General features: G+C 42.6%; 1 protein-coding gene across 1 annotated transcript in view; it reads right to left on the reverse strand.

The window, feature by feature from the left end:
* The window catches only part of RHAG (Rh associated glycoprotein), a 96,449-nt gene that overhangs the window by 53,191 nt on the left and 19,309 nt on the right, over positions 1-23,949 (reverse strand). The window contains exons 2-3 of the mRNA XM_029596107.1: positions 8,876-9,059; positions 6,887-7,034 (exon numbers count right to left, since the gene is read on the reverse strand). Coding sequence (XP_029451967.1) covers positions 6,887-7,034; positions 8,876-9,059 — 332 coding nt within the window. The remainder of the gene's footprint in view (positions 1-6,886; positions 7,035-8,875; positions 9,060-23,949) is intronic.

Consider the following 23,949-nt stretch of genomic DNA (forward strand, 5'->3'; position numbering starts at 1 on the left):
ACTACTCATAACTGAGTGCAACAGTCCATACAAATCCCGACATTGCAGTGTTTTGAAAATCAGGTCTTCTTCAGAGGTGATTGGGAAACTAAGGCCTAGATTTTTCATTCCGCTATAATTGTAAATATAGCAGGATGAAGGGCCGCAGCTAGAAAAGGGACGGGGAGCGATAGTGTGCAGCTGGCCACATCATGGTGGTGTGTTTTCGCAGCGCTACTGGGCCCAAAATTTGGTTAACCCTGTCCAATCCCCATCCAAACCCCTCCCCTTTCCCTCATTTAAATTTTACCATCGAGATGCGGTCATTATCGTGTGCGTTGGGGCATTATCATACACAATAAAGCACGCCATATTGGCCCATCGCATTTTGAAAAATGACACTGTTAGTGAACTGTCCATTCATTTACATGTCCTGAACAGAAAATTCTTATCAGATTAAGTTGTAGAAATCAGTAAAGATCCTTATATCATGTGTAGGGTTATGACTTGTAGGTGTGAGGGCCCTGGGCCGAGGTAAGAGATGGTACCACTCACAGGAGCCCTGTGAGCCTCACCGTCGGGAGGTGCGGTCTCAGCGGACATCAGACACAGCTGTGGAATAGAGTCTTTATTAGAGAGGTAGAAAGGCACAGCCTGTGGAGTGGGAGGTGCAGGAAAAGTAACAAAATCTGAGCAGAGGGGTATACCCAGAGGGAATACCTCAGACGAGGAGATCCGGTAACGGCCTGCAGAGCGGGGTACGCCAAAGAAGTCTCTCCGTAGTGGTGATGCGATAGTGGCCTGCAGCGCAGGGTACACTGAGGGATTTCTCACTCAGAGATGGTATGGTAGTGCCCTGAAGTACGGGAACACGGGTGAGGGTCCTGTAGCGATGATGCGGCAGTGGCCCAAGGCACAGGGTACACAGGAGAGGATCCCACAATAAGGCTGGTATCTTTTTGTGCATTTTATTTTTCCTTTTCTTTCACTGTCCTTTCTTTCCTGGTGTGTTTTCTGTTGGTCTTTTACAAATAGGCCTGTTTCTTTAGCTGGTGTGTACGCATTTAACTTTTTTTCCTTTTTAGACTTATCTGGCATTCCTTGAGCATGTAGCTTGGATGCGCTGATTGTTCCTCTTTCACAGCTCTGTACCAACTACCTTACTCTTTATTCAATTAAGAAAACGGACTCCCTAGCACCAACAGTTCTTCTTAAAACTAAACATGTTCCCTAGAATGTTGTGTCTTCGATGGCTGGTTGGACTTTTGAGCTAACTGTAAAAACAAAGGATAATTATATATTCCCTAACTAATGCTGGTCAGGAACAATAGTGGGAAACTAATTTCTTGCCAGAGGAAACTTATACTCGTTCACTTGTGTTCTCCTGTTTCCTTTCAAGTTTCTTTTTCCCTTTTTCTCTGAAGGGATATTTTCTTACGTAACTCTTCTGTTTGAGAGCAGTAAGTGTTTTAGTCTCCAAAACCAAGACAATTTTTCTTTATTTTTCTTGGACCCCCGGGTAGAACTCACAAGTTCTAATCAGACCTTGCAGAAGGAAAGTACAAGCTCTTTTCTCAGACCTCTCTTCTCTAAGCCCTTTATCAGGGAAGTTTTCTTTCAAGGCTCTTTTTCAAAACAACAACTTTTTCTCTGTCTGGAATACACTGATCTCAGAGTAATTGCTTCTGTTTGATATCATCTTTTAAATGGGGATCAGAAATGTCATGTGTCCTTTTATTATTCACTCACTCTCAGAAATAGGTTTTCCAAAATATGGATCCCTTTCCATTTACCAAATGTATCAACGCTGACACTAATTCACTGCTGGGTTCCAGAACTTGGCGTTCTGGTGAAAACCTGGGTTGGATTACTGAAAATCCACCCAGATTTAAAAAATAAATAAATAAATAAATAAATAAATAAATAAATAAACAAATAAATCCAGCTCTGAGACTTAAAAATGTCCAAAACATATTTCACAGATGACACAGACATGGCCCACACTCATCACCCTACCTTCAGGTACTATGTGGCTAGGAAATCCAACTTTTTTTTTTTTTTACTTTGAGTACCCTGTTAATCAGTTGATAGGCAAGTAGCTCCCAGTCACACATCAGCAGCAAGTTACCATGGAGCATATTGGATGTGTAATCATCTCACTGTTCCATAATAGAAGCAGGGGTGGTTCTATAATAAGGCAGGATGAGGCAGTCACTTCAGGAGGAAAAATTTTGAGGAGGCAAAAAATGCCCCTCTCAGAATGCCACTGTGGAGTTTGCCTCACTCTTCCTGCCCCTGCCGTGGCTGCTGACCCAGGCTGGCAGTGGCAAGAAAGGGGAGGGTCGCTACTGCAGTGCAGACTGCCACCGCTGGAGGCCAGGCTGGCAGCAGCTGAAGGGAGGAGGGATGCTGTTGCCGCTGCCGGAGGCCAGGCCAATGGTGCGGAGGAGGAAGGACGTCGACACGGGCTGGCACCGCCTTTGCAGGCCAGGCCGGCGGCATAGAGAAGGGACGGCACTGTTGCCTGAGGCCAGGCCAGTGGCGTGGAGAAGGGACGCTGACACCGCAGGAGGCCAGGCCTGCGTGCCGGCAGCGGCTGAAGGGAGGAGGGATAGGGGCCGGCGAGAGATGGGGCAGAGTGAGAGGGAGGCGGGGCTAGTGACCCCATCTCATCCCTCGCCTCATTCGACAGATTGCCTTGAGCTGCCCTGAGTAGGATACAGGCAGCATCAAAAGTGTTCACATGCTACATTAGGGAAATGATTGCCCTGGACGACTAGCCTTGAGTTGTTCATGCCATTCTTAGTGTTACTTTGCATCTCTTTTAGTTCATTAGTTTTTATAGCACTGTTGTTGGTACCCTTTGACCCGTTGTTGGAACCTTGGGGTGTTGTTACCAATCCTGCTGTTGCTTTGCTGCTCTTACAGTGCCTTGGATTATGGATACCTCTGCTGGGCTCCTTTGTCCTGTCATGATGCCTTGGGCTATTCATACTACTTTTGGTGCCACTTTTACACAGTCTTGATGTCTTGTACTCCTCCCCCTTCTGATGATGTTTACCCACAGGTTTCATTGAGATTCATTAGAAATCTCCAATTTTGGAGCCCAAAATAGGTTGTATTGAGTCCCCTTTTCATTTTAATGGGAAACAAATGAATGGAATTGATAAATGAAATGAAACTTATTTTTTATTTGAAATAAATCAAATTACGGGCTGGCCTCATCATTCTTCGCAGAATGATGAATCCCATGAAAAAGGGGGCAGGCGCGCATGTTATAAAATCAGTCGTCTATGTGTGCGCGCCAGGTAGCACGCACACATGGACGCACACGTGCATCTTTGAAAATCTTCCCCTAAGTGCATAACTTTATACGGATAACATAGCCATTCACAGGCTCTCCAAATATTTTCACTATTCTTACAGGAGATCCATTGATTTCCACAAGTAATTTTCAAAGGTTTTTATAGAAAAAACTTGCTTACCCCTCTCTGTGAGTTAAAGTACTTACTCTGGTCACAAACATGGGTACTTTTGCTTGTTGGCATAAAGATGTGGGGTAGGGGTGTGCCAAGACAGAAGAGGGAGAGTATGCATGGTGCTTTAACATTGAAAGCCCTGCTAATACTTTCCATGGGCATATTTGCAACTGCTTTAAAGCAGTGCACATTTACCTACCAAAATTTGGGGTCATTTCAGCGGCCCTCCTTATTTTCAAAGGAAAACCCTGCATGGTGTCACGCATTGAAAATAAGTTTGCAGTCCCTTGAACATTTTAAAAATTGCCCCTATAATAAATATAAGTTCAATACAATTTTGAATTGGGAAAGTTTTCTTTGCTGGATTCACTGTGACAGTTAGAAGGGTTGCAATACTAATAGCTGTTGAGCCAAACAAGCGCTGATAAGTTAGGCAGATATTTTGAATTACAAGGAATACTGACTTTGAAATCAAGGCTACTAATATTATACTAAAATTATATGCAAAGATTCTTGTTTGTTCAACTGTATATCATGCTACCTGTAATATGTGATAATTTGCTATTTATGGTGGGACCAGGAAGAGGAGATGACTTGAACTATAATATGAATTTAAAGTTAGATCATTACAAAAATGCAACTGTCAACTGCACCAAGACTTCCAAAGACTAAGACAAAGTTATGATATTTTAGGAGCCACATGAATCCTTTGGGAAAGGAAATTTTATTCTGTTCATTGCAATATGACACAGTCATGTGCTTTGACTATATTTTTCTTAACGTAGAGTAGATTGACCAGAAGTCTAATGAAGTTTATATTCAAAACTAAACATTTAAATGGCTAACCTGGAGTTGGATGGCTAACTCTAGAAGGTCGGCTCCAAGGGGACGCAGCTGCAGCGTGATGGATGTAGCTTGGAATGTAGACCACCCACGGGATCGGGTAGTCCGGTCCTGACCCAAGCAGCTGATGAAGGTAGAACCCTGGAGAGTGGAGGTGTAGCCAGAGATGAAGCAGGAGCTGACTCGAGGATCGGGACAGGCGACAAACAGGAACAAGCTGGGATCCAGCCCCGGGGAGTTGGACAGGGCTAGGTTGAACGTTAAAATAAATGCAGCCCAATGAGCGGGCAAGCGCTGCTAGTCTTTAGACGTGGATGCAGGCACAGCCCCGAGGAGCGAGGAGGCCAGACAAGGGACTCATGGGAACTGCGAATCTGGAGGAGACTCAAGTAGCTGGAGCCAGGCAGTATGGAACCCAGGAGGTGCAGGGCCAGCCCGAGGAGCAGGGTAGGTCAGGAGAGCAACTGCCCGACTAACGCACACTGGTGCCAGACAGGGTCCAAGGAAGGCAGTAGACGACGACTCGAGGATCCACAGGAGTTGAGTCCAAGGATGGAACTTGTTGCCAAATCAGTTTGCTGAGGGCGATGATGGAGCTTATGAATGAGAGGCCAATGATGTCATCACAGTGGGATGCCCCCGAGGTTCCCGCCAAAGAGGCTTCAAAGGCGGGGCCTGAGACACGCGCACATGCCTAGGAAGGCCCAGCGTTGGAGCAGGGAGAGGCGGCATCCATGCCACCGAGGCGAGTCCTGCTGAACGTGGCAAGCAGACAAGCCTGTGCAGTGAGCAGCACCGGGGAGGGCAGGAGAATAGTGCAGGATGTAAGTACTCGCGGTCACAGGCATAACAAAACATGATCTCAGGAATGTCTCCTCACAGTCTGGCTAAAAATGCATGCACTGTGAAAGCTTGTATGTATTTTTAGCTCTCCAGGGGACAATTTTCAGACATGGAAATCTAGATGCAATAATCCATTTTAACAGAGCAAAATTGTTTTGAAAAATGACCTCTCTTTGTACAGTATAAATAATATTCTAGTTATTTTTAAACAAAAATTCAATGAAAACTAATTGAAATATGCATTGTATTATAGCTAGAAAATGTTCAGAAGTCATTAGAATATGGAAATATATTAGCACTAGTATAGTAAGAAATTATTTGTTAGACAATAAAGGTGATGGTTAAATTATTATGTTATTCCTTGATATTATTCTAAGGTAGAGTTTCCACTGAGGGCTGCAATCCACATTTGTAGTTGCATTTTGCCTTCATCATTTCTCACTGAAATATTATTTATACTGAGCAATAACCTCTCATGTAGAAAAGCAAACAAAAGCCCATTTTTATCTTTGTGATTTAATATTAAAGATGTTATTTATAATAGGTTTTTACCCTAGTGAAAACACTAGAGACTTGTTTTTTTTTTTTTTTTTTTAGAAAACTAAATGTTTCTGGAAACATGAGATTTTCAGTGTTTTAATAGGTTTTCAATAAAGACAACTCAAGCATTCCACAGCTTGGTGGAGTCTCTTGCATCAGAACGCTATCTTCCATTGTTTCATATAGGAGTAAAAACCTCACATGCCTGTAGAAACCAAAGGCGCATAAGGTAAAGTTAAGGTAAATATAGTTCCATGTCATAAAGGACAGGCTGAGCCAGTCATGGTTTTGCCCCATTATATCTATATTATATCTATAAAACAGAATCGGTTGAGCCTGTCCCTTATTATGCTGGCAGCATCTTCACACACTCCTCTTTAATGTGACCAGATAGTTATTATGTCATGACATGGCATTGTAACTATGTTATGTGTGACCAGATAATTCCATCTGGTCATATTAAAGATGGAGTGTGTGGAGATGCGGCCAGCATGTTGATATATCCTACATCAGGGGTGGGCAATTCCAGTCCTCGAGGCCTGCAAACCAGTCGGGTTTTCAGGATATCCTTAATGAATATGCATGAGAGAGACCTGAATACACACTGCCTCAGTTGTATGCAAATCTATTTCATGCATATTCATTAGGGATATCCTGAAAACTCGACTGGTTTGCAGCCCTCGAGGACCGGACTTTCCCACCCCTGTCCTACATGCATGAGGGACTTGGCAATATCTGAGACAGGGATATGATGGAAAAAACATGAATGGCAGGGCTCACAGAGAAGAAAAATAAGTATTTGCAGCACATGTTTACACATACTAAATTGAGTAACACAGTAAATGACGGCAGAAAAAGATCAAAATATCCCATCCAGTTTGCCATTTGAGAGTCATCTTCTTTTAGGAGATTTGTGCATAAAAGTCCCAAATGCAACTCAACACCAATTCCCCATTGTGGGTCTTCCACACGACCTTTCAACCCTCCTTTCATATCTGTCCCAAGCCTGGCGAAAGTCCAACAAAGTGATGGTCTCCCCATTTTTTTTTTTATCAAGTTCTGATGCATTTGTACCCTCTGTCATCATGCTAATGCTGTTTAGAGTTCTAACCTCCACTCCATGCAGGTTACCCCAATGCTGATTTAGCTATCTCAGTGATGTAGCACATCTTTTCTTTCAAACAAAACATTTCAATTCTTACCCCAAGAAATGCAACCAGGTGTTCATTGCATGCAAAAACAGTAATTTCAATTATGGCCATGATCAGCATCTGGACTGGGCTTGTTTTTCCAAGGACTGCTCCAAATGAGATCAAGACTGTTGCAGTGCTAAAGTCTGCATTTATCATTCTGCAGAGAAAAAAAAAGGTGGACATATATTTAGTCACTGATAGAGTGCAATGCAAGATTAACACCTGCATAGTGTCCCCAGTATACTTATCTCTCATAGGGAGGGCAATAATCAGGGGCAGGTTAAAGGCCCATGGATATTTGTACTCACAAGTAAAGCAATTACATTTTCAAAGGAAAATTCCCCTCATGGGAGCAGGTGTAAACTGTGTGTCTGAAAGTATGCTTATTGATTTGAAAATGAAATCATTGTGAATACTTTCACTCCCCGACCTAAATTCACCCCCTTTTTTTTTTTTTTTAACTATACACAATAGTATGGATATTCTGTATCTGTTTTTTCCACACCAAGGGCAGGAGCAGTACTCAGACCCATTTTTAAGAAGGTAAATATGCAATTACCTGCATAAAATCTTTGACTTTAATCCCTTAAACCCTTACCTGCACCCGTTTTTTTCTATCCCTTTTATTTCCTTCCCTCACATCTGCCGCCCAGACTTTTCCTATGCTCTCGTTATTGGTGCAACCTCCATTTTTTATCATAATAGTATTCCTAGAAATATGTGCTCCACCGAGGATTTTCAAATTCATGCCAGTATTATTTGGAATGTGTTAGTTGTAGGGTGAAACATATAGGCAATTCTTGTTTACATATTTAAAAAATGTACTTCAGATATTAGGGATGTGAATCGTTTTAGGACGATTAAAATTATCGTCCGATAATTTTAATATCGTCTTAAACCGTTATGGAACACAATACAATAGAGATTCTAACGATTTATCGTTATAAATCGTTAGAATCGTGAGCCGGCACACTAAAACCCCCTAAAACCCACCCCCGACCCTTTAAATTAAATCCCCCACCCTCCCGAACCCCCCCCAAATGACTTAAATAACCTGCGGGTCCAGCGGCGGTCCGGAACGGCAGCGGTCCGGAACGGGCTCCTGCTCCTGAATCTTGTTGTCTTCAGCCGGCGCCATTTTCCAAAATGGCGCCGAAAAATGGCGGCGGCCATAGACGAACACGATTGGACGGCAGGAGGTCCTTCCGGACCCCCGCTGGACTTTTGGCAAGTCTCGTGGGGGTCAGGAGGCCCCCCACAAGCTGGCCAAAAGTTCCTGGAGGTCCAGCGGGGGTCAGGGAGCGATTTCCCGCCGCGAATCGTTTTCGTACGGAAAATGGCGCCGGCAGGAGATCGACTGCAGGAGGTTGTTCAGCAAGGCGCCGGAACCCTCGCTGAACGACCTCCTGCAGTCGATCTCCTGCCGGCGCCATTTTCCGTACGAAAACGATTCGCGGCGGGAAATCGCTCCCTGACCCCCACTGGACCTCCAGGAACTTTTGGCCAGCTTGTGGGGGGCCTCCTGACCCCCACGAGACTTGCCAAAAGTCCAGCGGGGGTCCGGAAGGACCTCCTGCCGTCCAATCGTGTTCGTCTATGGCCGCCGCCATTTTTCGGCGCCATTTTGGAAAATGGCGCCAGCTGAAGACAACAAGATTCAGGAGCAGGAGCCCGTTCCGGACCGCCGCTGGACCCGCAGTTTATTTAACTCATTTGGGGGGGGTTTGGGAGGGTGGGGGATTTAATTTAAAGGGTCGGGGGTGGGTTTTAGGGGGTTTTAATGTGCCGGTTTTGCGATTTTTAGATTTTTCACGATTTTTCACGATATTTTACCCCCCCAAACGGCAACAATACGATTCCCTCCCCCTCCCAGCCGAAATCGATCGTTAAGACGATCGAGGACACGATTCACATCCCTATCAGATATCTTGATCATCAATATAAAGAATTAAAACAAGTAATCAATATCTAAACAAGAAAGGGGAAAAAAAATAGTACTTGAAGATGTCAATCTCAATTTTTCCATCATGGAGGTGCCATAGTCCTTGCATCAGAGTTCCCCACTGAAGACCAAAAGCAGCAATGAGCATGTTGAGTCCAACACTGCTGAATCCATATCTTTTTAGGAAAGTCATCAGAAAGCCAAATCCAACAAATATCATCACATGGACATCTTGAAACACTGTTAAAGGAGGCAAAAATATATTTCTCGAATATTTCTTATGTTAAATTTGTCAGTGATTAAGGTAATTAAGCAGTTTAGTGCATCAAGATATATTACTAAACTATCAAGCTTGTAACAGGGGCCAGTTTCACACAAATACATTTTCAATGGGATGCAAACTTATCCCATTGAAAATGTATTTGCATAGATAATTCGTTCCTTAGAATAAAAGAAAACATGATAAAATATACTTAGCTGCAGAAAAAGTACTTCTTAAAAAATTTATTTATTGACAGAATTTAAGTTATTGGGAACCCGCAAACATGTATTCTGTGTGGCTGCAATGGAATTTTCCTCCTAGAGAGATTCATCTAAGTCAGAATCTCCTCGTGTTTAGATATGTGATCAAGACATGACTTGTTTCTCAGGCTTTCCAAGGTTAATGTGTTTAGTCTTTATTTCTGTCCCTATTTTTTTTAACGTATTCTGCTGTTTTATTGTAGTTTTATATTTTACATTTAGATTTTTGCCTCATTCAATGTTCTTAATTTTCTTATGAATATAATTTATTTTTGTTGTTTTAATATATTCTATGCTTTGCGTATTTTACATTTTGGTATTCATGCTCTCTGGATTTAATTGTTCACCTTTTCCACATGCACAGACTAATTCCCCCCCCCCCCCCTCCATTCTCTCTCCATTCTCTCTCTATTTTTTCTTTGTTTTCTATGTCTTTCTCACTTGTACCATGCTCCTCCTTCTTCAATGTTACCATATATCAACAATAAGACACATTTAATCTCAAGTTATAATGATTATATGCCTTAATGTACTAGTTATAAGACTCCTTAACCCAAGTTCTAATATTGAATGTTCATTGTTCAATGCTCATTGTTTAATTTTTCATGTTCTAATGTTTACCATATATCAACAACAAGACACCTTAATCTCAAGTTATAATGATTATATGCCTTAATGTACTAGTTATAAGGCTCCTTAGCCCAAGTTCTGATGTTGAATGTTGAATGTTCATTGTTTAATTTTTATGTTCTAATGTTTAATGTATCAATAATAAGACCCCCCAGTCTTATTATTCCAATAGTTATAATGTGAACCGATGTGATGTACTCCAATGAATGTCGGTATCAAAAACAATTAAATAAATAAATATTATGGTTATTTCCATTCCCAAGTGTACATACAATCTAAGGGGTGTCATTTTTCAAATCGTATTAGGGCCTTATCATGGGTGTTAGGGCCCTAACTCCTGCAATAAATAATGCATAGTGAGATGCATATGCAAATTTATTCAAGTGGGAGGAGGTAATGAAAATGAGGGGTGCCTAATGTTACATAGTCTATCATGAGATTTAATGCCAGAAATGACTACACCTTTTTTCCCATTGTTATGCCTGTGATAACTGGGTGTTACAGCTAACATGGGATTTATTGCAAATCCTGTTTCAGGGAGAGAAAGAGAGAACATCTTCACTGTTGTCTACTGTGTTGCTCGACTCGTACCTCTGACTGTGCATGTAAAACTGCAGCCTAAAACCTAACCCATCATCAATACCTTACCCCAAGTTCAGAATGCCCCCTCTTACAGTGGTATAAAAAGTAGAATTATAAGTAGAATTATATGAGACCATTATAAAGTGTCTGTCTCTCTCTCTCTCTCTCTCTTTCTCTTGTCTGAGTAAAATGTCATAACTGCAAAATTAATCTAACCAAGCTCCCTTTTTTGTCACAGCACTATTCCCACAATATTTATAGCAAAACCATTCAACTAGGCCTAAGTGAGACAATGGAGAGTAAAGTAATTTGCCCAAACTCACAAGGACCATTTGTGGGAGAAGCAGGAATCAAATACTGGTTTTGATGGCTCTTAACCTGTTGCTCTAACCACTAGGCTACTCCTGCCTTGAGTGCATGGAAAGGCTAGCTAGTTACTAAATAAATAAATAAAGACAAGACGACAAGATGGCTGGAGCAGGTACAAGGTCTGTCTTCCTCCTCTCTTTAGCCTCTTTCTTTGCCATTCTCTTGGCAGGTTGATTATAGCACCTGCATCACCCTCAATCCTCCTGCCAGCAGTGTACCAGCAGGCTGACTGGGACACCCATGAGTCTTCCCCTCCCTGCCTGCACCCTGAAAAGAGGAAAGGGAAAAGGATGGTCTAGGTAGAGGGGTTTTAGGGGTCAGGGCAGAGAGGGGAAAAGGGAGGCAGGACTGGGAGGGAAATGGGGAAGGCCTGATCGTGTCACTATGCACGTCTAACAAAATTTCCCCCTTGCACATGCAAGTCGACACTCATGCATGCATACGGACACCCATATAAAATTGGGCACACATGTGCATGCGGATAGCCAATTTTATAACATGCGCGCATCAACACATGTATGCTATAAAATTGGTACGTCGAGGTATGTGTACCAGGAACCGCGCGCACAAGGGCGCCTGATTGCATGATTAAAAATCTACCTCATTCTGCAGATAGGTTTGAAATTTAGGCTATTATGAGGGTAATTTTATAATAGTGTATGTAGGGCTAGTGTCTACGAGTACAAAGTACTTGTAGACTTCAGCCTGAAGCTTTAAAACTGACTTAGCTTTGACAATTAGGACTAAGTAGAGAAACCCTGCCAGATTTTCATGAATGCCTTTATACATCGACCAGTGTAGGTGCAGATGTGGGCATGCACATGTACATGCATATTTCCGAAAATCAAAAGTATGCATATAATTGATTTCCCTGCCCCAACTCCCACTCCCAAAAATCTCTTGTGCATGCAAAAAAAGCAAATGAAACATAGGGCTGGGTATTCAAAGGGTTTCGCACGTAAATCCAGAGGATTTACGCACGTAACCGGGCTTACGTGCGCCGGGCCTATTTTCAAAAGACCTGGCGACGCGTCTAAAGCCCAGGGATACGTGTAAGTCCCGGGGCTTGCAAACAGGGGCAGTTCGGGGGCAGGGTGGGGGCGGTCCGGGGGCAGAGCATGGGTAGGGCCAGAAGCCTCTGACATATTGGCCATTTGCTGCTGTGTCGGAAGATCGCGTGCTGGCAGGCTGCCGGCGCGCGCAATTTGTGCCTGCCCAGAGGCAGGTTCAAAAGGTAAGACAAAAGTCGGGGGTGTTAGAGTAGGGCTGGGGGGGAGGTCAGGGGAAGGGGTGGGAAGGTCAGGCTAGGGGGGAGGGAATCGGGGAAGGCAGTGTGGCTTGGCGCGCACAAGGTGCACAATTGTACAACCCCTTGCATGTGCAAACCCCTGATTTTATAACATGTGCACCTTCACGTGCATTTTATAAAATCGGGCGTACATGTGTGCACGCTGGGTAGCACGCACACCTTTTAAAATCTACCCCATAATGAATAAAACGAATGAACTTGAGAGTCAAAATGAAAGAAATGAATAAAAAATAGTAACTGAACCAAAATAATAAACCAAACCCAATTTTATTTCATGCACACACCTACTGGTAAATTCAGCTTCCTTAAAGATCATGGTTTTGTTTGAGATTTTGGAGGAAAGAGCTTAAAAATGCATTATGTAGTTGGAATCATATAATACCAGTATGTCCTGCAATACAGGGGGTGTAAAAATTATGTATTGATGTGGATCACCCTTCTCAGTCTGCAAGTTTAATCTAAAAGATATAACAAAACCATAATGTTAACAGGAGTAAACTGAATGTAGTAGAACTGAGATGTGATTGAGTCTAGAAATGAACTTTCCAATTGTTGTTTATATACAGTTTTTATTGAGAATGGTGTGATATTGATTCAGGGACTCATTTTCTAATATTGCAGTGGTAATGAGAGAGAGAGAGAGAGAGAGCGAGAGAGAGAGACTTCCTATAATGCCTATGCCCTAGACAGGTATTTGTATCCCTATGGGAGGGCCACCTAGTAACTCGAGGTGGGGATTAGGTATGAGCGTAGGGGGTCTCATGTTGAATGTGAAAGTGGCCCACAACCCCCTATGCTCATACCTAATCCCCACCTCGAGTTACTAGGTGGCCCTCCCATAGGGATACAAATACCTGTCTAGGTCATAGGCATTATAGGAAGTCTCTCTCTCTCTCGCTCTCTCTCTCTCTCTCCGATACTGAAATGGGCTGTCTGGGAATATCATGAACCACAATACTCCTTTACCAGCCTGTATCGCAAATGAAAGGGTTGTAGCTATTGGCTGCGCTACCACTGCAGCCATTTCACCACACATGATAACTTTACATAAACTCCACCCCCTGAATACTAAATTAAGAATTCGTGTTAGCACGATTTGCAAATTTATCTCCTGCGGTAACTCCTTAGAAAATGACCCCCACAATGTAGCTTATAATGTGTGCTATTGCTAGATAAAATGAATGAAAGGGGAGGAAAGGTAAAATGCCAAATATGTTTGGAATAAGTGAGATGGTGAGACTGGAAAGTGACTAAGTGAAAGAATTAGGAGGTGATTAGTTTGCATATGGAACTTTTCCTATAGTATGCATTGTTAGATTGTTATTTAAGACTTACCAAGAGGAAGTAAAGTATTTCATAGGAAATGAAGGATGTTAGAAGAAATGGTTGAGTATGATCTTATGTTCTTAATAACAGATTCCTCTTACAGGTCTTTTAATTACAGCTTGTGGGACCACATAAGTTTTCTAGGAAATTTTTACAGTTTATACCCCTAGATTCATCAAAATGCAATAATAATGCATGGAAAATGCCAACAGTAAGAAAAAGGGGCATGTTGTTTATGTTAATTTTAGAATTACCACACCATCATAGATAGTATTGTGGGGCACAGTAAAGTTTTTGCACCCTGGAATACTTCTATTTCACAGCATGCCTGAGGGAGATAGAGAGAAGGAGACTTTTTATAAGGCTTTCATAGTAGTCAACTATTTATATCTCTTTAGGAGGGCCAGCTAACACCTCAAGGTGAGGTGTTAGTGGTAGTTTAGGGTAGTATCAACAAATTATCTTATATAAACCATTGGATTATCAGTTGACTCCCTTTTGCCTATCCATTTAGTTAAATTAAGCCTTAGCTAGTCATCCCTTACCTCTCTTCTTTGAATCTCAATTGAATCGCACCAGGCGCGAACAAGAGTATGTGCGATTTCAATAGATATGCGCGTAGCCGCACATATCCATTAAAATCCGGGGTCAGCGCGCGCAAGGCTGCCCAAAATCAGCAACCTGCGCGCACCGAGCCGCGCAGCCTGCCTCCGTTCCCTCCGGCCTCCCCCCACCTTCTCCTCCCTTCCCCTACCTCACCCACCCCCCGGCTCTATCTCCACCCCCCCCTACCTTTGTCACGAAAGTTACGCCTGCTCGAGGCAGGTGTAACTTGCACGCGCCGGGCCAGCTGCTGGCGCGCCATGTTCCGGTCCGGGGGCTGTTCCGGAGGCCATGGCCATGCCCCCAGAACTCCCCCGGGCCGGAACCACACCCACGGCCCTGCCCCCAGATGATGCGCCGGCCGCATCACGCCCCTGACATGCCCCCAATAACGCGCCGGTAGCGACACGCCCCCCGACATGCCCCCCCAGGGAAAGCCCCAGGACTTACGCGTGTCCCGGGCCTTTGCGCGTGCCGGAAGCCTATGTAAGATAGGCTCGGTGCGTACAGGGGGGGTTTGGGGTAGGTTTTTGGGGTTACATGCGTAACGTACGCGCATAACCCTCTGAAAATCTACCCCATAGGGAAAAACAATCCCAACTACAGATACATGATGCTGGATTCTGTGTTAAGAAAAGAATCCTAGAATTCTTGTGGCCGATACTTTGAAATCTTTGGCTCAGTATACGGCAGCAGTCAAAAAAGCAAATAGAATGCTAGGAATTATTTGGAAAAGAGTAGAGTCCAAAGTTGAGAATATCATTATGCCTTTGTATAGATCCATGGTGCAACCACACCTTGAGTATTGTGTATAGTTCTAGTCACCCCATTTCAAAAAAGACATAGCAGACAATGAAAAGGTACAGAGTTCAAAAAATGATAAAAGGGATAGAACATTTCTCTTATGGAAAAATGCTAAATACATTAGGGATCTTGAGACTGAAAAAGAGAGAGGGGATATAACTGAGACTTATAAAATCATGAGTGGGTTGGAACAGGTAAATAGGAACAGTTATTACCCTTTCAAGTAATACTAGGACTAAGGGACACTCCATGAAACTAGCAACTGGCAGATTTAAAGCAAATCATAGGAAGTATATTTTCAATCAATGCACTATAAAGCTATGGAATCTATTGCCCTGGAATTTGTGGTCAAGGCAACTTACATAATGGTGTTCAAAAGATGATTGGACAAGTTCCTGAAGGAAAATCCATAGACAGCTATTAGCCTTTGGGAAAACCAGAACTTTTCTCTGGGAGTGAAATACAAGAAATAGATCCATTATTTTAGATCTGCCAGGGACTTCTGGCCCCAACTGGCCACTATCTGAAACAGGATGTTGGGCTCAATAGAACAAAGTCTGATCCAGCATGCTTTTTATGTTCTTAAACCCTATTTTATAAATATCAAAAGTACATATATATTTACAGTTTCATGCATAATTTGTGCAAAAATGGGGGAATCAAAGAGTGTTCTGTGGTGAGGGCAAGAGTTACACATGCAAGTTGCTATTGTAAGAGATTTGTATGAATACATCAGACAACTTTTCCATGCACTGTACACCTGCTAATAAGCTTGCACAATTGATATCAGACTCATCTGTTGTCTTCCCTTATTGGGTCGGAGGTCTGGGTAAACTGGCAGGAGTTCAGAATGAAGTAGCAGGAGGGTCTTGGTGAAATGGAGACAGATTGGGTGAACTAGTGTAGGTATTGACGAACTGTTGATTTCAAATATGCGTGCATATTTTAAAATATATCTACTTAATGTGTGAAAGTATGGTTTGACAGATTTAAAGGTAGATTTTAAAAGCGTTCGCACAAAAACAGCCTCATACACTCACATGTAGGCCTTGCGCGAGTAATGCAAATTTTAAGAAGCTAGGAAGTATGCACGTACATACCTTCTGGAGATTTTGGACCAAAGGGATCCTGAACACCAGGGGGAGGTGGGAAGAGAGTGTGAGAGAGAGAAAAACAGAAGACAGACAATCTGACATTATATATATCACCCACTGTAAGAGGTGCACTTTTAACTCAGGATGGGTTTTTGAGGGGGTGGTGTTACATTGGTCTGCCTAGGGCACAAGAGTCTGTAGACCCTTACAACACTGCCCCACCTCAAAACCCACCCTGAGTTGAAAGTTCCCCCTTACAGTGGGAGATATAAAATGTCAGATTGTCTCTTTAAAAAAGTCTCTCTCTCTCTGTCTCTCTCGCTCACTCTCTTTCTCTTTCCCTCTCCCAGGTCATTTGTGAGTACACGCTTAGAGGCTCCACACATAGGCGCGATAGGGATATTTTAAATGATATGTGTGTACTTGTGCGCACAATATAAAATTGAGTGTATTTTTGCTTACATGCCTAATATGCTCGTTTATGGGCACACATGAGCTCCTTTTAAAATTTACTTGTAAGGGTGAATTTATTTATGCCTCTTATTTTTTGGTTATTGTACTGCACCTCTCATATATTATTGCATCTTTTACTGGCTGGGATTAAAGTGTCCTATTGTGTGCTAGTTACTATAAGTAATCAGAAGCAGTGTATACAGTGGGAGGAGGGAGGAGAAAGGAAAGGTGAACTGTATTTTCTGTTTTCTTGCTGAAAGAAATTTTATACAGTTTGTTTAATTGTTGTTATCAGTTCAATAAAGATACAATTAAAAGGCCCATATATGTGAGTTTATGGGCTGAGCACAAGCAATTTACTAGATACGCGCAGATTATAAAATATGCACGCCATGCGGAAATCTTTGGAAGTTACCATTTTCAATGTGCATGTTTCACAGTCTGATTTCATTTCTTTTAACTAAGAAAAGCTATAATCAAATGCCACAAAAAAACTCAAAACCAATTTCAATAAAGATCCAAATTAAATCTGACTCATAACAGAATGGTCACCAGAAAAATGGCAAAGTCAGTGTACTATACAAAATAAACTTCCATAAGTAAATTAAAACTTCCAGGAGCATTATTGGTCATATCATTTGAGGAAGCAATAGTGAAAGGCTTATCAATGCATGCTTGTATGTGCAGAGGTCCATATATCTCTAAGTGAACCAGGCTTTTTAACACTGTTCTACAGATGTTATTTTAGGGCTTTATAATTGTTGTATTACCTTACAGTTTACTTTTTTTTTTACCTGGAAACTGATCTGGAATTTTTCTCTAGCTATAATTCTGTGCTTCTTTGTTATTGCTGGCTAGCAAGTGCCTTGACTTTCCCATACACACTCTAGTTCCTGTTTTTCTTAAATATACTTTTCTCAGAATAGGGGAAAAGCATTTTCTAAAACAATTCTCTTTTAGGCAAAGTGGTTGCTCACACACACCTAGAAGTACATATTCAAAAGCATTTAACCAGCTAACTCAGCCAGGTAAATGAATATTTTGGGCACATATCCAGCTTAAACATTAGGAGGTGAATTTTAAAACCCAGCACATGCCAAAGCCCGGAGATACACACAGTAGTCAGGGCAGCATGTGCTGCATGGATTTTAAAAGGCGCCCATGTATGTGAGTATCTCTCAGTATGCGTACAAAATTTTTTTTCTGAAAAAGGGGTTGGGTCTGGGTGTGATCTGGGCAGGGCATGGACATTTCAGGATTTATGAATGAAACCAATACATAAATACTTACACACACAAGTGCACGTGTCTACCAGAGATGTGAATCGTTTCCGGAATCGTTTCCGGAATCGTGTTCATAGAACCATGGGAAATCTTCGTTTCCCACGGTTCTGATCGCTTTTTTTTTCTGCTGTCCCAAGCCAAAAAGAAAAAACCCCACCCTGACCCTTTAAATCTAATTATTTAGAATCCCCCACCATCCTGCACCCCCAACAACTTTCCTAAAGTACCTGATGGTTCAGCTGAGGTCCCGGGAGCGATCTCCTGCTCTTGGGCCATAGGCTGCCAGTAAACAAAATGGTGCCGATGGCCCTTTGCCCTTACCATGTGACAGGGGCTATCGGTGCCATTGGCCAGCCCCTGTCACATGGAAAGAGCAATGGATGGCCGGTGCCATCTTAAAAAATGGCGCGGGCCATCCATTGCTCTTACCATGTGATACGGGCCGGCTAATGGCACTGATAGCCCGTCACATGGTAAGGGAAAAGGACCATCGGTGCCATTTTGATTAGTGGCAGCCAACGGCCCGAGAGCGGGAGATCGCTTCTGGGACCCCCGCTGGACCACCAGGTATTTTAGGAAGTGTTGGGGGGTTGGGATGGTGGGAGATTCTAAATAATTAGATTTAAAGGGTCGGGGTGGGTTTGGGGTTTTTTTTTTCTGTGTGCCCTTTCTTCCCAGTCCCCCCCCCCTCCACCCCCAAACAATAAGAAAACCACACAAAACTTTCGTGGAGTTTTCCTATCTCTTTCGGGGACCCCCAATACCTGACGGATTAGAAAATATTATACGATATTTTCATCCATCAGAAAAACGATGCACATCGCTCGTGTCTACTAATATCCCCATGGTAGAGGCGGCATTTGTGTGCATCCATATAAAATTGTTTGCACGTGTATGGAGGTACAGCTATTTTATACCATGCAGGCATAAAAGCCCGTATGTAATAATATGGCCACATCCTTTGGTGCAAACCAGCATATGTGCTAGGGATGTGCAGACCAAAAGTTTAAGTTCATATGTCCATATGTCCAAAGGGGGTCCCATTTGCGGTCAATATGGACATATGGAGAATTCCATAAGTTGAGTCTATGTCCATATGTGCAAATAAAAATTTAAACCCCTCACCCTCCTTAATCCCCCCCCCCAAGACTTACCACAACTCCCTGGTGGTCCAGCGGGGTCAGGACGCCATTTCTGACCAACTTTGCAAGGAGCACGTGACGTCGGCGTCACGTCGGAGTGACGCGGCGTCACGTGATTCCCCGCGGGTTCGCGCCAGAACGCTCGTTCGGCCCAAAAGGAACTTTTGGCCAGCTTGGGGGGGCCTCCTGACACCCCCCAAGCTGGCCAAAAGTTCCTTTTGGGACGAACGAGGGTGCCGGAGGGAACTCGCGGGGAATCACGTGACGCCGCGTCACTGCGACATGGCGCCGACGTGACGTCGGCATGACGCGGCGTCACGTGATTCCCCGCGAGTTCCCTCCGGCACCCTCGTTCGGCCCAAAAGGAACTTTTGGCCAGCTTGGGGGGGTCAGGAGGCCCCCCCAAGCTGGCCAAAAGTTCCTTTTGGGCCGAACGAGCGTTCCGGCGCGAACCCGCGGGGAATCACGTGACGCCGCGTCACTCCGACGTGGCGCCGACGTCACGTGCTCCTCGCAAAGAATTTCAGAAATGGCGTCCTCACTCCTCGCTGGATCACCAGGGAGTTGTGGTAAGTCTTTGGGGGGGGATTAAGGAAGGTGAGGGGTTTAAATTTTTATTTTGGATCAACAATCGCGATTTCCAACTTATTCAACATAGCTATGTTGAATAAGTTGGAAATCCAATCGTTTATGTCTTATCACTTTTTTAAGTTAAAAAAAAAAAGTAGCGTTTTACATTTATATTCAATACGAATGCACACCCCTAATATGTGCATGCTGGCTTGGATCAGAAAGGTCACCCGGTTGGAGAACATCACCCTTGTGTAGCAGGAAGTGTTCCTGTAGCAAGGACCTGCTCTCCAGGTGATGCATTGTCCTCTTGCACTGAAGACAATTTTCACAGGGCTACTGCCCAGGAGGGAAGGGTTAGATCAGCCATCAAATTTGGTGATTCAATTATTAGAAATGTAGATAGCTGGGTGGCTGGTGAATGTGAGGACCACCTGAAATCTTGCCTGCCTGGCGTGAAGGTGGCAGACCTCACGCGTCACCTAGATAGGATTATAGACACTGCTGGGGAGAAGCTGGCTGTTCTGGTACATGTGGGCACCAATTTCATCGGAAAGAAGCTCTGGAAGCCAAATGTTTAGATCATATTTTGATTAAAATTTAAATTAGATGAAGCAGATGGGAGATGGGTGAACCAGGCTAACAGTTCTAACAAACACATGATGTAAGTGGAGAAACATAAAAGTGTGCCCTTTGGAAAGCAATTTTCAATAACAGGGAGGGCAAAGAGGCAGAAATGAGAATATATATAGAAAAAACAAAAGGGAGAAATATCAAGAAGGCAATGAGCACACAAACTCATATTCTAGGTCAGTGGTTCCCAAACCTGGTCTGGAACACCCCAGCCTGTGGGGTTTTCCAAATAGCTACAATGAATATGCATGAGATAGATTAGCATGCACTGCTTCCATAGCATGTAAATTTTATCTCATGCATACTCATTCTAGATAATCTGAAAATCTGACTGGCTGGGGGTCACCCAGGACAGGTTTGGGAACATCTGCTCTAGGTAATAAAATCTCAGATTTATAAATCCTAACAGATTTAGATGTTGTTGCTGCCACCGAGATGTAGCTCAATGAGTCCAATGACTGGCAAATAGTCATACCTGTGTATAGTCTATTCATGAAGAATGGAGTAGGCGGAAAAGTGAATATTAGTATTTTATTGAAAAATAGAATAAAAGTGACTGAAATGCAGGGAATATAGGGAGGAAGGTAGGTTATGTTAGGAAGAAGAAATGAATGATACTCCCATTTTCACTGGTGCAATTTACAGAACTCTAGCACTGGCAAAAGAGTAGGACATAAATTTAGACAAATACATTTGTAAGAATACAAGAACATAAGAACATGCCGTACTGGGTAAGACCAAGGGTCCATCAAGCCCAGCATCCTGTTTCCAACAGTGGCCAATCCAGGCCATAAGAACCTGGCAAGTACCCAAAAGCTAAGTCTATTCCATGTTACCGTTGCTAGTAATAGTGGTGGTTATTATCTACGTCAACTTAATTAATAGCAGGTAATGGACTTCTCCTCCAAGAACTTATCCAATCCTTTTTTAAACACAGCTATACTAACTGCACTAACCACATCTTCTGGCAATAAATTCCAGAGTTTAATTGTGCGTTGAGTTAAAAAGAACTTTCTCCGATTAGTTTTAAATGTGCCATATGCTAACTTCATGGAGTGCCTCCTAGTCTTTCTATTATCCGAAAGAGTAAAAAACCGATTCACATCTACCCATTCTAGACCTCTCATGATTTTAAACACCTCTATCATATCGCCCCTAGCCGTCTCTTCTCCAAGCTGAAAAGTCCTAACCTCTTTAGTCTTCCCTCATAGGGGAACTGTTCCATTCCCCATATCATTTTGGTAGCCCTTCTCTGTACCTTCTCCATCGCAATTATATCTTTTTTTAGATGCGGCGACCAGAATTGTACACAGTATTCAAGGTGCGGTCTCACCATGGAGCAATACAGAGGCATTATGACATTTTCCATTTTATTCACCATTCCCTTTCTAATAATTCCCAACATTCTGTTTGCTTTTTGGACTGCCGCAGCACACTGAACCGACGATTTCAATGTGTTATCCACTATAATGCCTAGATCTCTTTCTTGGGTAGTAGCACCTAATTTGGAACCTAACATTGTGTAACTATAGCATCAGTTATTTTTCCCTATATGCATCACCTTGCACTTATCCACATTAAATTTCATCTGCCATTTTGATGCCCAATTTTCCAACCTCACAAGGTCTTCCTGCAATTTATCACAATCTGCTTGTGATTTAACTACTCTGAAGAGTTTTGTATCATCCGCAAATTTGATTACCTCACTTGTCATATTTCTTTCCAGATCAATTATAAATATATTGAAAAGTAAGTATCCCAATACAGATCCACGAGGCACTCCACTGCCCACTCCCTTCCACTGAGAAAATGTCTATTTAATCCTACTCTCTGTTTCCTATCTTTTGGCCAGTTTGTAATCCACAAAAGGACATCGCCACCTATCCCATGACTTTTTATTTTTCCTAGAAGCCTCTCATGAGGAACTTTGTCAAATGCCTTCTGAAAATCCAAGAACACTACATCTGCCGGTTTACCCATATCCACGTGTTTATTAACTCCTTCAAAAAAGTGAAGCAGATTTGTGAGGCAAGACTTGCCTTGGGTAAAGCCATGCTGACTTTGTTCCGTTAAACCATGTCTTTCTATATGTTCTGTGATTTTGATGTTTAGAACACTTTCCACTATTTTTCCTGCACTGAAGTCAGGCTAACTGGTCTGTAGTTTCCTGGATTGCCCCTGGAGCCCTTTTTAAATATGGGGGTTACATTAGCTATCCTCCAATCTTCAGGTACAATGGATGGTTTTAATGATAGGTTACAAATTTTTACTAATAGGTCTGAAATTTCATTTTTTAGTTCCTTTAGAACTCTGGGGTGTATACCATCTGGTCCAGGTGATTAACTACTCTTACGTTTGTCAATTAGATCTACCACATCATCTAGTTTCACCGTGATTTGGTTCAGTCCATCTGAATCATTACCCATGAAAACCTTCTCCAGTACGGGTACCTCCCCAACATCCTCTTCAGTAAACACCGAAGCAAAGAAATCATTTAATCTTTCTGCGATGGCCTTATCTTCTCTAAGTGCCCCTTTAACCCCTCGATCATCTAACGATCCAAATGACTCCCTCACAGGTTTTCTGCTTCGGATATATTTAAAAAAGATTTTACTGTGAGTTTTTGCCTCTAGGGCCATCTTCTTTTCAAATTCTCTCTTAGCCTGTCTTATCAATGTCTTACATTTAACTTGCCAATGTTTATGCATTATCCTATTTTCTTCTGTTGGATCCTTCTTCCAATTTTTGAATGAAGATCTTTTGGCTAAAATAGCTTCTTTCACCTCCCATTTTAACCATGCCGGTAATCGCTTTGCCTTCTTTCCACCTTTCTTAATTTGTGGAATAAATCTGGATTGTGCTTCTACGATGGTATTTTTTAACAATGACCATACCTCTTGCACACTTTTTACTTTTGTAGCTGCTCCTTTCAGTTATTTTCTAACAATTTTTCCCATTTTATCAAAGTTTCCCTTTTGAAAGTTTAGCAAGAGAGACGTGGATTTGCTTACTGTCCCCCTGCCAGTCATTAAATCAAATCTTATCATATTATGATCACTATTGCCAAGCGGCCACACCACCATTACCTCTCTCACCAAATCCTGTTCTCCACTGAAAATTAGATCTAAAATTGCTCCCTCTCTCGTCGGTTCCTTAACCAATTGCTCCATAAAGCTATCATTTATTCCATCCAGGAACTTTATCTCTCTAGCGTGTCCCGATGATACATTTACCCAGTCAATATTGGCATAATTGAAGTCTCCCATTATTACCGCACTACCAATTTGGTTAGCTTCCCTAATTTCTCTTAGCATTTCACTGTCAGTCTCACCATCCTGACCAGGTAGACGGTAGTATACTCCTATCACTATAGTCTTCCCCGACACACAAGGGATTTCTACCAATAAAGATTCAATTATGCATTTAGTCTTGTACAGGATGTTTATGCCACCCTGGACATAAAGCGCCACACCTCCTCCCGAGTGTTCCTCTCTGTCATTGCGATATAATTTGTACCCCGGCATAGCACTGTCCCATTGGTTATCCTCTTTCCACCATGTCCCTGAGATGCCAATTAAGTCTATGTCATCATTCACCGCTATACATTCTAATTCTCACATCTTACTTCTTAGACTTCTGGCATTTGTATTTTCATTCTGCTTTTTAATTGATAGGGATGAGTTAGAATTTTTTAGCTCAGGTGAGTTTTTAGTTACAGGCACTTGGACTACCTTTCTTATTATTGGAACCTCACTGTCGGGATGCCCTAATTCTAATGCATCATTAGTATCCTTTGAAGATACCTCTCTG

Source organism: Rhinatrema bivittatum, chromosome 3 (genome assembly GCF_901001135.1).
Source record: "Rhinatrema bivittatum chromosome 3, aRhiBiv1.1, whole genome shotgun sequence".
NCBI classification, from domain to species: Eukaryota; Metazoa; Chordata; class Amphibia; order Gymnophiona; family Rhinatrematidae; genus Rhinatrema; species Rhinatrema bivittatum.